Here is a 14,744-nt window from a genome sequence, read left to right as displayed (position 1 = left end):
GCTGCCAGCTGTGGTCAATGCCTTGTATTAGCGAATTTCCCCAGCAGTTTGAGAACTTGAAGAATGTGAAGGATTAAACATCACTCTAGACAGGGGCTGGGGGGAGGTGGGGACATCATACAAATGCTAAAAATGTTCGAAGCTGCAAAGATTAAATAAAGGAACATATCAATTTGGAGCCACTGAATTACATCCAGCTGCGACAGTGAATTAAGAACCGATTAATGGCTAAAGCTTTTCTCCAGTTTGGATGCTGAAGCAAACTCATTAGGCTTTTAGAGTAGCTATAATGTGTGTACTGTGGGAACTGTTCAATGCTATTCAGGAGACTCTAACTGTAAGCTCAGAGCATTTCCCGCAGAGCCTCTGATGCTATTTTCTTTATATAACATGTGTGCCTGAAAACCCAGCCAAAAACAAGCCCTTTGTTTTTCTACTTTGTTGTGGTCTCTCTCAGCTTTACGTTTCTTGAACACAGGTAAATAAACTCATAATCCAGATGGTGCAACAGATGTGAGAGCAGCACTCTGAAATCAACAGACAGTGGGCAATACTTTCCGTTTTCTCTTTTAAACGCTAACTAATATGTAATTCGGAATCTCCGGTGTAGTTAGCATCTGCTCCCTTCGGCCAGCCAAAGGTTACAGGTGTTCCTGATGTCATTTCACAGTAAGGCGTGGGCCTGGCTTGTGAGCGAGTGCCCAGGCTCTAATCTTCCCCTACCACCTACCAGTTTTGTCATGCTGGGCCTCCATTTGCTGTATCTTCTGTGTCAGCTCCTGCTCCCTTTGCTGGGCCTGAAGGGCTTGGGCCTTTGCTTCGTTGCTAAGCCTCTGCTGAATGCTATCTTTTTCCAGTCTACAAAGCAGAGAGGAGACAGACAGAAATTTAATCTGCAGATGCACGGGGCCTCCTCATTTCCCCTACAGACCCCAGAGAGCTGACGCGGTCGTCGATTGTGGGGCGTGGGAAGACAACAGTCTTTGTCAGACTCCCCCCACTCCCGCCCCCCTGGGGGGGGGGAGATCCAAAGGACCCTTCCTACTGTGGTAAATACGCGCCATAAATCTAACTGGACTCAAGGACGCAACTTTAAAAATCAAAAAATCGTGACACCCGAATATTGGTGTTTTGTAACTTTAAAACACAAACCCCCTCTACTGTAAGACTGTCAATGTTGTGGTACCAGTTCATGTTTTATCTCTGGAATGGTATTTCCTAATCATCTTACGGTTCTAGGAAGAGCCTGATTCAATCCTCCAAACCCTAAACTCTCAAAACGAAGCGTTGGAGACGCTCGGATGTGACGCAGGAGATTCTCTCTAGAAGCGAGGAAATGATTCCGCGGTACCACCTGCATGTTTTCGTTCAATGTCTTCACACATTAGGCCATGTAATGTGAATCTAAATACGAATATGAAAATGAACGACTTCCCCTAGCATGTCACAGTAGGGCCCCTTTGGGGTCACGTTGAAAGAAATGGCGGGATGAGGATATTCCATAGTCCAAGACAATATCCCACCCCGCTGTGACGGGATATTGACCCAGCAAGATGGGTCACGCCACTGAGTCCAATAACCCATCACCGTGGTTCTTAAAGAAAGAGACTGCCTGAACAATTAGAAGCTGACAAACGCAGGGGGTCTCCTCGCGGGCGGCACCACGCATGCACACACATTAGGTCGGTTCCTCATACTCTAAATATGGGTAAGTGAAATGAGGGTTTCCTTTAATTAACTGACTTAGTTATTTCTAACTCCTTATCTCCTTGTGGGCATTTCTCATCCGTGCTGTTTTAGTTTACTAATTGAGATATTTACTGCCTTGCCTTTGCCAAACTAAAAATAAACAATTCCATAAAGCTATCACTAGTAGTCTACATACCGCTGTGGAGCTTCAATTCATTGGCTTCTAATTATAAAGCAACATAAGGAAAGTCTGCGTTGAAATTGGTCAATGCATGCAGGAATGTTGTGGTGGAAAATTTCAGAAGGAAACTACGCCCATATCTCACTCAAATGGAATCATCAGGAGTCCATGCTAAATGTGAAATAAGGTCCCTTCTGGTGCTTCTAATAACGACACCCCCTTGGATTGGCTCCAAGGTCTTGCTTCACACTCAGTTCCAAACTGGTATATTGCAACAAATAGATAGACTAGGCCACTTTCTGCCTCCCCAGTCACACCGTGTCTTTTCTGCCCGTGGATCATTGCATATGTCTCTTTGTTTTCCTGGGGTGTCTCCCCCCACCCATCCTGTTCCATGCCCCCCACCCCCACCCCATTGCTCTGTTCAGTGTATACCGCTCTTTGAGGTGTCCTCAGAATTCTCCCCCTCTCCTTCCATTCTCTCCTAAATTATTCTTTCCCCCATGACCTAAGTACATGTTGCAAATGTATATGTCCTATAAGATAGCATTTAGCACACTTGAGTTATTGGTTTATGTGCCTGGCCCTTTTTGTCATCTTTGTCTCTTTCTACCCTGAGCACCGCTCAATACTTGGCACATGAGAAGTGGGCAGTGAACACTAATGAACAGATGTTCTTATACCCTTGCCATGGGGGAAGGGTGGACGCACCTTTAGTGAGGTTGGAGAATCTGCTCATGTCTCAGATGAGGAGGCAAAACTTTTCAGCCATTGTTAAAAAGGAAGAGTGCCCGGAAGAGAATGGCTCTAGTGGCTTTGCCAGCTGGAGACCATGCTGCTGAAGGAATCAGCCAAAAAAGAGCACTGTGGTCTCTTCTACTGAGTAACCACTCCCAGGTCAGACCCCTGGTTATGGGTCTGAGACCCCTAATAACTGGGTAGCCTTACTACGCAGTGCTCAAAACCAATACCTATTTGAGAGTGAAAAGGCGTACTATTAGCACATCGAGGCAACAGTCATAACTGGGGCTACCCTTTGCAAACTGGGGCTATGGGTCCCCTCCATAGGGGTTGCCAGCCTCAACATCAATTTTCAGCATGAGAAGTTGCCTAATTACTGATATTCCAAATTTACTACAGAAAAATACTTACTGTTATTGTAGTTCTCATTACAAAATGAGACCATTTAAAAGAGTAGTCTACCAACAAACGTTGAGCTACACATCAACTTTTGTTTCTTGACTCCTTCCTCAATTTTTACTCTATTTAAGAAATGATGTGTGATTCTATTATTTTTAATTGAGGTATAATTGACATATAATATATTGGTTTCAGGTGTAAAACATATTCGATATTTGTACATAGTACAAAATGATCACAATAATACTAGTGACCATTTCTTTTCATTGCATAAAAACACAGCCTGTCTTTACTTCCCTATTTCCTCCCTTCAGTCCCCTTTCCTCCTATGTTTGTTTGTTTGTTTATTTAGGGTTTATTCATTTTGAGAGAGAGAGAGCGCGAGCGAGCACGCAAGCAGAGGAGGGGCAGAGAGAGAGGGAGTGAGATTGAATCTCAAGCAGATTCTGCACTGCCAGCACAGAGCCCGACATGGGGCTAGAACCCATGAACCATGAGATCACAACCTGAACTGAAGTCAAGAGCTGCATGCTTAACTGACTGAGCCTCCTCCCGGGCACCCCTCAAATCTATTTATTTAAATCTGCTCACATTATAGCTGAAAAAAGAAATCTGCTCAAAGGTTACATTGTAAGTGATGTGAAGGCAGAGATGGGATTTGAAATACAGTAGAACCCTGGATTGCCAGTAACTTGTTCTGCAGGTATTCCACAAGACGAGCAAACATTTCTAATAAATTTTAATGTGATAAACCAGCGATGTCTTGCAGTATGAGTAGTATGTGAAGCCAAATGTCACATGATCACAACTGAGCCAATGGTTCTTGAAATTTACTTTGATATATAAGTGCTTTGGATTACAAGCATGTTTCCGGAACGAATTATGCTTGCAAACCAACGATCTACTGTATTCTGATTTAAGGAAGCCTATTTTATGACACTCCAGAGGCAATGCAATAATGGACTGAAAGAGTAATAAAAACCACTTAGGTAGCCAAGGGAGGGATTAGAGAAGAATCTGAATCAATTCATTTAATATTTATCATAACCCTATAACGTGAAAGACAGTCTGCTAGGCACTGAGTCAAATAAAGATAAGTATGGCATAGTCCTTGCTCCTAACAGGGAATTCAAAATGGCTAACATAGAAAGTAGAGAGTGCGATACACCACAAGAAAGCTACAAGGCAAAAACTCCCGAGGCAGAGAAAATGAGAGGTTAATCCTAGCTGGGTGTGAGCGCATCATGAAGGGTAGCTGAGCCAGTCTTCCCCAACCGGTTTTCTTTCAGTTCTCATTAGAAACACTGATGATTTCACTCAATCCAACTTGAAGTTAGCCATATTTTTAAATTGGAAAGCAATGGCTGTAAAGAAGAACTTCTTGGTTGTTATTAAAATGAGGCTGGCGTGCCTGGGTGGCTCAGTGGGTTAAGCATCTGACTCTTGATCTCAGTTCAGGTCTTGATTTCGTGCTTCATGAGATTGAGCCCCGCATCAGGCTCTGTGCTGACAGCACGAATTTGCTTGGGATTCTCTCTCTCTCCCTCTCCCTCTGCCCTTTATCCGCTCATGCTCTTTCTCTCTCTCAAAATAAATAAATACACATTTTTTAAAAATGAGGCTGAAAGATTTATTCATAATAGCTAAAAATTGGAAACAACCTAAATGCCCACTAGCTGCTAAATGGATAAACAAATTGTGGTGTGGCCGTACAACAGGGAACTAGGAATAGGAGGAATAAGAAGAAACAGGCTACCGTACGTATAACACATGGGTGAGCGTCAAAAGCAGTATTCTTAGTTAAAGAAGCCAGACACCAAAAACATATTGCGTGATTTCATGAACATGACATTCTAGGAAAGTAGGCACCACAGTGACATGTCAGTGCTGCCAGGACCTAAGGATTGGGGAGGGGTGTGAGGAAACAAAGGGGCAGGAGGGAAACTGGGGGTTGATAGAAATGTTCTCTACCATGATTACAATGGTCCCACATCTGTGTACATTTGTCAAAATATATTTCATTACACACCTAAAACTGGTGATGTTTAGTATATTTAAATTCACCTCAATAGAGCTGATTTTAAAAAGGAGCAAAGGGGGCACCTGGGTGGCTCAGTTGGCTAAGCCTCTGACTGTTGACTTCGGCTCAGGTCATGATCTCATGGTTGGTGAGTCTGAGCCCTGCATCTGGCTCCATGCTGACAGTGCAGAGACTGCTTGGATTCTCTCTCTCTCACTCTCTCTCTGACCCTCCCCTGCTCATGGTCTCTCTCTCTCTCTCTCTCTCTTTCCCTCTCACCCTCTCTGTCTCTCTCAAAATAAATAAATAAACGTAAAAAAAAAAAGGAGTAAATGTGCTAGAACAGGAACAGCTACCTTCTCCAACTTATTCACAATCACTGGTGGCCACACATGTACCCTGGTGGGCATGTCAGTGTTTTCTTGGTAACAACTGAGAGCTAAAGGAAATTAACAAACACTGGGTAGACCTCAAGCATGGACTAAGTACACACAGAGGCTTTGTCACTCCTTTTTTCCAATTACAGTTCTGGTGATTATATTTTCTTAAAGTGGCTATGATGGTATTTACCATCCCATTAAAGAAATGGACTGAAGAATTAACTTTATGTTTCTGATCCTCAACTTTATCATTTATTATTTTAAATCCCACTATTTTAAAAATACGCATGTCACCAAGCAAAAATGACTTATTAGAACTTTTTTAAAGACATTTAAAATTTTAGGGGCATCCGACTTTGGCTCAGGTCATGATTTCGCAGTTCACAGGTTCGAGCCCCACATTGGGCTCTGTGCTGACAGCTCAGAACCTGGAGCCTACTTTGGATTCTGTGTCTCGCTGTCTCTTTGCCCCTCCATGGCGCGTGCTCTGTCTCTCTCTGTCTCAAAAATAAATAAACTTAAAAAAAAAAAAAAGTAATACGAGGTTTTCCAATGTGTTAGAAAGAAAGATAAAACTGGAAAAGGAGAAGTCATTTCACCTGAAAAGTAATTTTCAGGGGTGCCTGAGTGGCTCAGTTGGTTAAGTGTCCAACTTCAGCTCAGGTGATGATCTCTTACTTTGTGAGTCCAAGCCCCAAATTGGGCTCTGTGCTGACAGCTCAGAGCCTGGAGCCTGATTTGGATTCTGTGTCTCCCTCTTTCTCCCTACCCCTCCCCACTTACGCTCTGTCTCTCTCCCAAAAATAAATAAACATTAAAGAAAAATGTATTAATTTTATAACTACATTGAGGGACTAAAGTTTCTGGTGACCCTAAAGCTCATCAATGAGTCTGGGACAGAAATGATGAAAGCTTCAAGTCTAACCCGAGAATGAAACCTGTAGTGGCAGTGAGTTGAGGCTCCAATCCCATCTGCCATGTTTCTAGTCTCCTTTTCACTGACAACTGACATTCTAGTGTTAAACATACAACCCTTTTGGTTAAAAGGTCTTTCCCTCGTAAAGTACAGTACAGAGAGCTTTGTGACAGCAGAATGTCAGTATGACAAAACTTATGAGACCCTTTATAACATGCTTACTCGCCAAAAGCCATAGCTGATGGAATTATATAGAAAAGCAGCAGCAGGGAGGCGTGGGTGTTATTGTGAGTTAAGACACATCATGTCCATTTGTCCCAAGATTGGTGATATAATCTTTGATCACTTGGGTAATGTCATTGGTGTGTTCTAAAATGTTTAATAACTGGTCTCCAGGGTGAAGGGGAGGAGGGAGGAATTGCTTATTTGTAGTGTTTACCAATTTTCAGTGTAAATACTTCTACTGTGGCCTATTTCAAGCTACTAGAGTGACATCACTGAATAGAGAGTTGTGAAGAAATGAGTACCGTTGGCTTTCATAGGCTGGCATGAGCCAGCCCTGACTCACCACTGGTTAGGTGGTCTCTTCCAGGCTTCTCCACTGTAATGTTACTCTTTCCCTCTTTGTAATCAATAGGTAATTTGTTGGGAGATGTTACGACCATGTGAATACCCTATTTCTCATTAAATTTTCAACTAATAGTTTTATATCCCATGGTTACTCCTGTGTCTAACAGTCTTTTTTATTTATTAATTAACATTGTGCTGTAAGAAAGGGCCTTCTTTTCTCTCTCATTTATTAATTTATTGATATCAGCATGGAATCCTGGATTCCTATTTTATTCAATGGGTTGCAAACTATTATGGCCACCATTTATTTATCAATTCATCCTAGATTTGGCCAGTGGGAACCCCTTCAAGCTGTTTCCTATATTATATCTATTAGTCTTTAAAATTTTTTTTTTAACATTTACCCATTTTTGAGAGACAGAGCATGAGCAGGGGAGGGGCAGAGAGAGAGGGATAGACGCAGAATCCAAAGCAGGCTTTAGACTCTAAGCTGTCAGCACAGAGCCCAATGCAGGGCTTGAACCCACAAACCGCGAGATCATGACCTGAGCCGAAGTCAGACATTTAACCAACTAAGCCACCCAGGTACCCCATATCTCTCTATTATTCTTATGAACATCTTGGCTTTGTATCCCCACAAGATGTTGCAGGTTCATCTGGTACTATCCCTGTATCAGTCATGCAATCAGCGTTTGTCCAAGGAACTCTTCTGCCTTTTAGTGGAGAATGGTACTTAGAAACCAAGATCCGTCACCAGGAGGTACACATTGCTACTGAGAAGTTTGCTTCTAGGTCACTTTAGTAGACAGAACCAGGATAAGAATATATGTATCAATGTATGAATATATATTTATAAATATTTTTCTATGTATGTTCATATTAATAATACATGCACACTAATGTTCTCAATTCCAATCCAACAACATAGATAAAACCCAGTCTCCCCTCCTTCCATCACTAACTTCCTTCCTCAACAGTGAGAAACTTGGTTCCCATTATCTTCAACATATTTATCTTCAACATTTGTTCAAACTTACGCAGTATACACAGAAAGCACTTTCAAAATTTCTAATCTACTACAGAAAGCAAATCTATTACCTAGGATTAAATATTTGCTTACAGTTTTATTGCTTCCTTTTGTGTTTGTTTGTTTTACAAATGCATCCACACCATTTTCGGTTGATTTTCTTTGTGTTCTGGGAAAGTTACATCTAGAGAGGCAATAGAGTACAGTAGAAAACTCACACGGCTGCAGTGTCAAAACATGGCATTCACTGTCTTATTACTCATGTGGCCATGGACACGTAACTTAATTCTTTTAATCCGGGGGTTCTTCGTTCAAATAAGGCAGAAAAAAAATCCTGCCTTAAAGGATTAATAATTTCAGTAAGCTGTTTACTTATTATTGTTTTTACCATAAGCTAAGCTCTTTACATTTATCCTTTTATTTGATCCTCACGCCCTCTGAGGTAGGTTCTATTATTATCCTTTCTCTATAAAAGAGGGAACTGAGGCCTAGAAAGTTTATCTTACTTGTCCAAAATCTTCCAGTTATTAAGGGGCATAGCCAGGCAATCCAGGCCTGCCTGACTCTCAAGTCCACAGTATGAATCCCTAAACTTCAATCTCTTAGTTTATCCAGGGGTGCAGGGAAATGAGAGAAGGTTAAAAGGATAACAAGAGTCTTATTTCAATTATCCAGAAACGTGTGTCTTTTAATACCTATATTACCCATCTTGACAGCCAAATTCCAAGACAGCTGTCCTTCTCCTTTTCAGTTTGTCCCATATGTTATTGGATCACTTCCTCTTACAGTGACACAACCAATTAGTTGTATCCTCCTTAAAGAAATACAGTGATCTTTACAAAAACACTGAAAGTCACGCAAATATGCTTCCAGCCTAAAGCTGGTCACAGAGTCCTAGAGAAGATAAGACACACACATCTTATCTGGAACATAAGTACCTAAAAAATAGAGACCTTGGTTTTGTTCACTAATTTATCCCAAGAGCCTGGAATGGTGCCTGGAACATAGTTGTGTGGTCAACAAATATTGGATAGATGGTTGGATGGATGGATGGATGGATGGATGGATGGGTGGATGGGTGGATGGGTGGATGGATGGATGGATGGACAAATGAATGAGCAACTGTTAAGAGATGGAAAGTACTAAGTGTCCATAGAGGTTTAAGGGTCCTCCTGTCTACTGATCAGAATAGGATAAGATAACCCTATTTTGGCCAACAATTTGATTTGATTTTTATTATTGTTCTTGACAATAATAACAAAAGAAAAACAATAGTGAAATTAGTAGACAACATGATGTCTTCCATATTTGACAAGAACAAAAACTCCTGTACTTGTTTACCACTAACAGGAGCTATGTTCTTATAGTGAAGCAAATGTAGAAATACTAGGATGTAACAAACAGGGCTAAAAAAATCCAAGAGGAGTAGCTTTCAGGAACCCCTACTTCCTCAAGTATGCGAAAAAACCCTAATGGCATCATACATATTTCTCGAGTAAATTATTTCTATTTTCTTCACTGCAAAGTATGTCAGAATTTTAAGTACAATGTTGAAAGATGAGTTATCCGATTAGAGCGTGAGTCACTTCTAGGAAAGGAAGCAGAAACAGAAAGGACATCAACTTCTTTCAAAGGAATAAACACAAAAGAAAGGAAATAATTAACAAAAACATGCCTAAAAATAATTTTCTCTCCAAAAGTGTTCTCTTATAGTAGCTCCAAACTGATTTGAAAACTCTGTCAAGGCAACGGGGGCCGTGCTTGACTAGATACTGCCTGCTTCTATTACATCTCGTGTGCAACTCTCATTTACTGAAGACAGAACCAGAGACTCTTACCAACTGAACATCCTCCCACTTCCATGCTTTCTGTGTTGCAAAGAACATTGGAATGCATTGACCGCCTACTCTTCATAACAATTCTGTATGGCAGGGGGATGGAACAGATATTCCTGCTTGATACAAGAGGCATCCCAAGTTTAAAGAATTAAGGGATTTGCTCAATGGTGCACAGCTTGTAGTAAGCAACAGACCCAGAACCAACACCCGTCTTCTCGATTCAAGTTCAGTGTACTTCCATTCCATGGCATTGCCTCGCATGAGCGGTTTCGTCAGATTCGTATTGCTCATCCATTCAACAAATACTTAAACGCCTACTTCGTGCCAAGCACCAAAGTGTGAGGATGCATCAGTGTACAAGACACAGACCATGACTGTGCCTTCAGAATTCATGGTCTAGTGAAGAAAACAGACAAGAAAGAACAACTAAAGTAGAATGGTAAGTATTAAAATAGGGCTAACTACGTGCTATCATACAGGCAGATGGGACAGGAGTTGGAGAGGGGCAAGGTACCATCAGGGAGGATTTGGGGAAACTTAAAAAATCAGAGGCTTAAAGTGAATTGTAATTAGCCATCCAAAGAATGAGAAGAATATTGTTACAAGTGAAGTGGACAACATGTGCAAAGATTCAAGGAGGAGAGACAACCAGGTGCCTCTGGAAAATTGCAAACAGCCTTGGCAGGATTGAAGGGTGGAATACACACGTTGCAGGGTGGAAGTGAGCTGCTGGTAGAAGGAGATTGGAGAACGATGAGCCTGAAGCTGTAGGCAGGAGCCAGAACATGAAGCTATTTTTAAGGACTTCATCCTGAGGAAAATAGGGAGCCAACGTAGGGTTTTAAGCAGGGGAGTGTTGTGATCACACTCAGGCTTCAGAAAGATCCCTCTGGCTGCGGTGTGGAGAACAGATGGGGAAGGGACAACATTAGAAGCAGGGAGAGCACTTATTACTACAGCAATAGCAAGAGCAATTTCTGAAATTGTTTCATAGACATGGTAGATACCATAGGTAGATACTGAGACTGAACAGCCACCAAATGTACATTTCAGTAATTTTCACCCTTAAAACTTTTTGAGAGCTCAGAGGTCTCTGATGCATAAGTGGTTGTAAATATATCCTATTTTACAACATCATGGGCCCAGTTCACCAGACCAAAGAATAAGAACAATTATGCTAGTGCATAAAATAAATTAGATCATGATTTTGCCTTTGCACCTTCAGATTGTCAAAATATTCATAGTTTCCATCTCTAACCTTTCTACATAAACTAACTGCTTTGGTCCGTTCTTGGCTTTCCTCTCTGAAAAATGTCAGCTGATCTACACAGTCCCAGTAATTAATCCTTCCGATGAGTAACTTCAAATCAGACATCGGTAGGATCAATATATGTCATAATGGCATTTCTGTACCCTGTCAATGGATATACACCATTGTCCAGTTGCGTACAACTGACTGAAAAAAAGCTTCTATTTTATTATTATATGTTTTTGAAATTTATTTATCAGATCCATTAGTAAATGAGGAATGTGTCAGTCACTTTGTGGCTACTAAACTTATTAAGAAATATGCTATATAGCAAGAATTACAATTATTATTTTTTTTTTTAAATTTTTTTTTCAACGTTTATTTATTTTGGGGACAGAGAGAGACAGAGCATGAACGGGGGATGGGCAGAGAGAGAGGGAGACACAGAATGGGAAACAGGCTCCAGGCTCTGAGCCATCAGCCCAGAGCCCGACGCGGGGCTCGAACTCACGGACCGCGAGATCGTGACCTGGCTGAAGTTGGACACTTAACCGACTGCGCCACCCAGGCGCCCCAAGAATTACAATTATTAAATTCATTTTATAGAATCTTCTTTCTCAAGCACAACATAATGCTTCATTTATCTTGAATGTGGAGAGATGAGGTGTCCCCACTTGAGAGAATTTTCCAGGTATCAGACCCACAGAAATCTGACCAGTTCCAGCGGAAATATGTCTAAAATATTTATTTATCATGACTCTTTTTCCTTAAGCAACCTATAGCAAATATAACCAACTCCACTTGATAATCAAGGTCATAATTTCAAATGAGGAAGGCCCACGTGCTGCTACTATTGTCCCGGCCAGGACGCGCTTAGGGATCACCGTTCACTGTTGTAGCTGCTGGAGGCTACCACAGTGACTGGAAACAGAGGCACTTTGTAATAGCTGTTGCACGAAAATCTCAGAGGCTATTCTGAAGATCCAGAAAGCAAATGGAAGCATACTGATCTGCTTCTTATAGTGCTTTTTTATCGGTTGTTTTGCTATGATTTGCTGCCATGCTTTCCATTTCGTTTGGTTTTGCTTCTTAAAAGTCTTGGTTTAGGGGCGCCTGGGTGGCGCAGTCGGTTAAGCGTCCGACTTCAGCCAGGTCACGATCTCGTGGTCCGTGAGTTCGAGCCCCGCGTCGGGCTCTGGGCTGATGGCTCAGAGCTTGGAGCCTGTTTCCGATTCTGTGTCTCCCTCTCTCTCTGCCCCTCCCCCGTTCATGCTCTGTCTCTCTCTGTCCCAAAAATAAATAAACGTTGAAAAAAAAAAAAAAGTCTTGGTTTATAGCTATGTATCAAATGGCTGAATTTACCGGAAGTCTGAGTTTGAGTAAGTGGGGACATGCTGTAGTAAAGACTCATAGAGTTTTCAATGTCCCTGAACTGGTGTGCTTTTGGTCAAACACGCAATACATTTGTACCTGGAAATCAGGACTGTGTTCTACTGACTAACCTTGGCTGGATAACAAAACTAGAGTTAGTTCATTTTTAAAACTTGATTGAGATCTCTGGAAACTGTCCAGTTTTCCACGGGATTCTGGAGCTGAAAAGCACAATTATATTTACAGAAGACAAAACTGCCTGAAGCCCGCGTGCTCCGGTTCCCACCTGTGTTATCCTCTCACTCTTCCAAATAAGAGAAGCATGTTCCTGCCCCAGGGCTCAGGTCATTTTCTCCTTCAAAACAATTTCCCTTTTAGTCATTTTATGATTTAACAGGATTATCTATTTGCCTTGGAACACATGCTTATAACTATTCCTACCTGCCTTCTGAAAGGTTTCTTCTCTGCAGTAACGTAAGTGTGTGTTGGGTTTTCTGCTTCCTTGGTCGTTGATAGGCCGTCACGCTCACCATTCCTATGGCTGTGGAGCCGCCCTTTCTGTTCCTGAAGACCAGATTCTACCTTTATTCTAAGTCTACATGCAAACTCATTTCTACAAGGTAGCCTGTTCTGAGCTTATCCAAAACGGGAATCCGTGTCCCGAGAAAAGGAATAGGAGGAACTAAAATCCTAAAGGGCCTTTAAAAACAATGCTTTTGCCATTGGCCTTGACGCCTTGGCATGTAAGCCCACTGCCAGCAGGGCTGGGCCACTCATCTGCACGCAACGAGCCAGAGGTTAAGAGCTCAGACCTTGGTGTCAGCCAGCCTTGGCAGGGGACTCCCAACCTGCCCACTTCCTGGCTGTGCACCCTAAGCAAGTCACTTAGCCTATGACTCAGTTTTTGCAAATGTGAAATGGGGTTAATGACAGTACTGCTCCCTTAGGAACACCAGGATGTTACATGTAAAACGTATGTAGTACAGCACTGACATATCCTGTGTTCAAAAACATGAATCGGTACCATCAGTAGTCTCATTGCTACTTCCTAGAAGATGATGATTCAAAGTATAACAATCAGAGACACCTGGGCAACTCAGTTGGTTAAGTGTCTGACTCTTGATTTTGGCTCAGGTCATGATTTCAGGCTTGTGAGATCGAGCCCCATGTTGGGCTCTGTGCTAAGCGTGGAGCCTACTTAAGATTCTCTCTCCCTCTCTCTCAAAAAATACAAAATAAAAAAATAATAAAACAAAGTCTAACAATCAATACAATTATCTCAAAGACTAGCTCGAAGAAACAATAAAAACAATAAAAAATTTCGTCAATTTACTGATAAAAGCAATGGGAGGAGGGGTATTGCAGAACGGATGTGAGTTTGGGCTTTGGACACACACAGACTAGATTTGGGCCCTGGCCCTACCTGATACTAGCCGTGTGCCATTAGGTGGGACCTCAGCGTTAAGTTCATTTTCTCATTTAATGCAACGATGTTATCAGGATACTGAGGCAACCTATATAAAGCAACCAGTAACATCTGGCCCAGACCACCCTTTGGAAAATGTCTAAATTCAACTAACAGCCTGGCATCACGTTATTTAATCGTCATTTTGATTTTTCAACAGCTCTAAGGTGTAAAGACAAAGATGCAACAGTAAGATACGAAGAACTCACTCCAGCGTGCTGCGGGTACAGCTAAGAGTTCAGCTGCCCTTCAGAGAATGACCAGTAAATGGCAGCTTCCTCTCTCCTCCTCCCCTTCCTGCTCCAAGTGGCAGTCTTTCAGAAAAGGACTAATCAAAGACAGGCCTAGCTCCTGGCTCCAAAATTACAGAAGAAGCTGACATGATTTTCTTGTTTTTATAGAATGATGCCAATTATCATAGAAAGAGAATTCAGGGTTTATGCTCATGAGAAACCCAATGGCATCCATACTGGGTGTTGTGGGGAAGCTGGGAAAACTGAAAACAAGGGCTTAGGGTTGCATGGTTCATACAGCAGCCACAGGCCACATGTGGCTGCCGTGCACCTGACACGTGGCTAGACTGAAGTGAGATGCTCTGTATGTGTAAATAATATGCACCGAACTGTGGAGAATTGGTGGGGCGGGGGGGAGTGGGAAAGCAGAAAAATCCGATTAATTTTTATTGATTACGTGTTCAAGGATACTATTTGCTATATTGAGTTAAATAAACTATTAGAATTAATTTCACCTTTTAATATATGGCTATTTAGGGGGCCTGGGTGGCTTAGTCGATTAAGTGACTGACTCTTGATTTGGGCTCAGGTCATGATCTCATGGTTCGTGAGTTCAAGTCCTGCATCAGACTCTGCACTGTCACAGTGCAGAACCTGCTTGTGAT

General features: G+C 41.9%; 1 protein-coding gene across 17 annotated transcripts in view; it reads right to left on the bottom strand.

Moving 5' to 3' along the window:
- The window catches only part of SDCCAG8 (SHH signaling and ciliogenesis regulator SDCCAG8), a 246,791-nt gene that overhangs the window by 88,806 nt on the left and 143,241 nt on the right, over window positions 1–14,744 (bottom strand). For 15 of the 17 annotated variants that reach the window (XR_006705982.1, XR_006705983.1, XM_045453149.1 and 12 more), the window contains one exon: window positions 731–858. The exons of 1 other annotated variant lie outside the window; for it this stretch is intronic. Coding sequence is in view for 14 of the 16 variants with exons in the window: in XM_045453149.1 (XP_045309105.1) it covers window positions 731–858 (128 nt within the window). In the remaining 2 variants the exon portion in view is untranslated. Of the gene's footprint in view, window positions 1–730; window positions 859–14,744 lie in introns of those variants that run through there. One more of the 17 variants, XM_045453163.1, reaches the window with a different exon arrangement.

The sequence above is a fragment of the Leopardus geoffroyi genome, chromosome C3 (genome assembly GCF_018350155.1).
Source record: "Leopardus geoffroyi isolate Oge1 chromosome C3, O.geoffroyi_Oge1_pat1.0, whole genome shotgun sequence".
Classification (NCBI taxonomy): domain Eukaryota; kingdom Metazoa; phylum Chordata; class Mammalia; order Carnivora; family Felidae; genus Leopardus; species Leopardus geoffroyi.
This window is presented reverse-complemented; position numbering and strand designations above follow the sequence as displayed.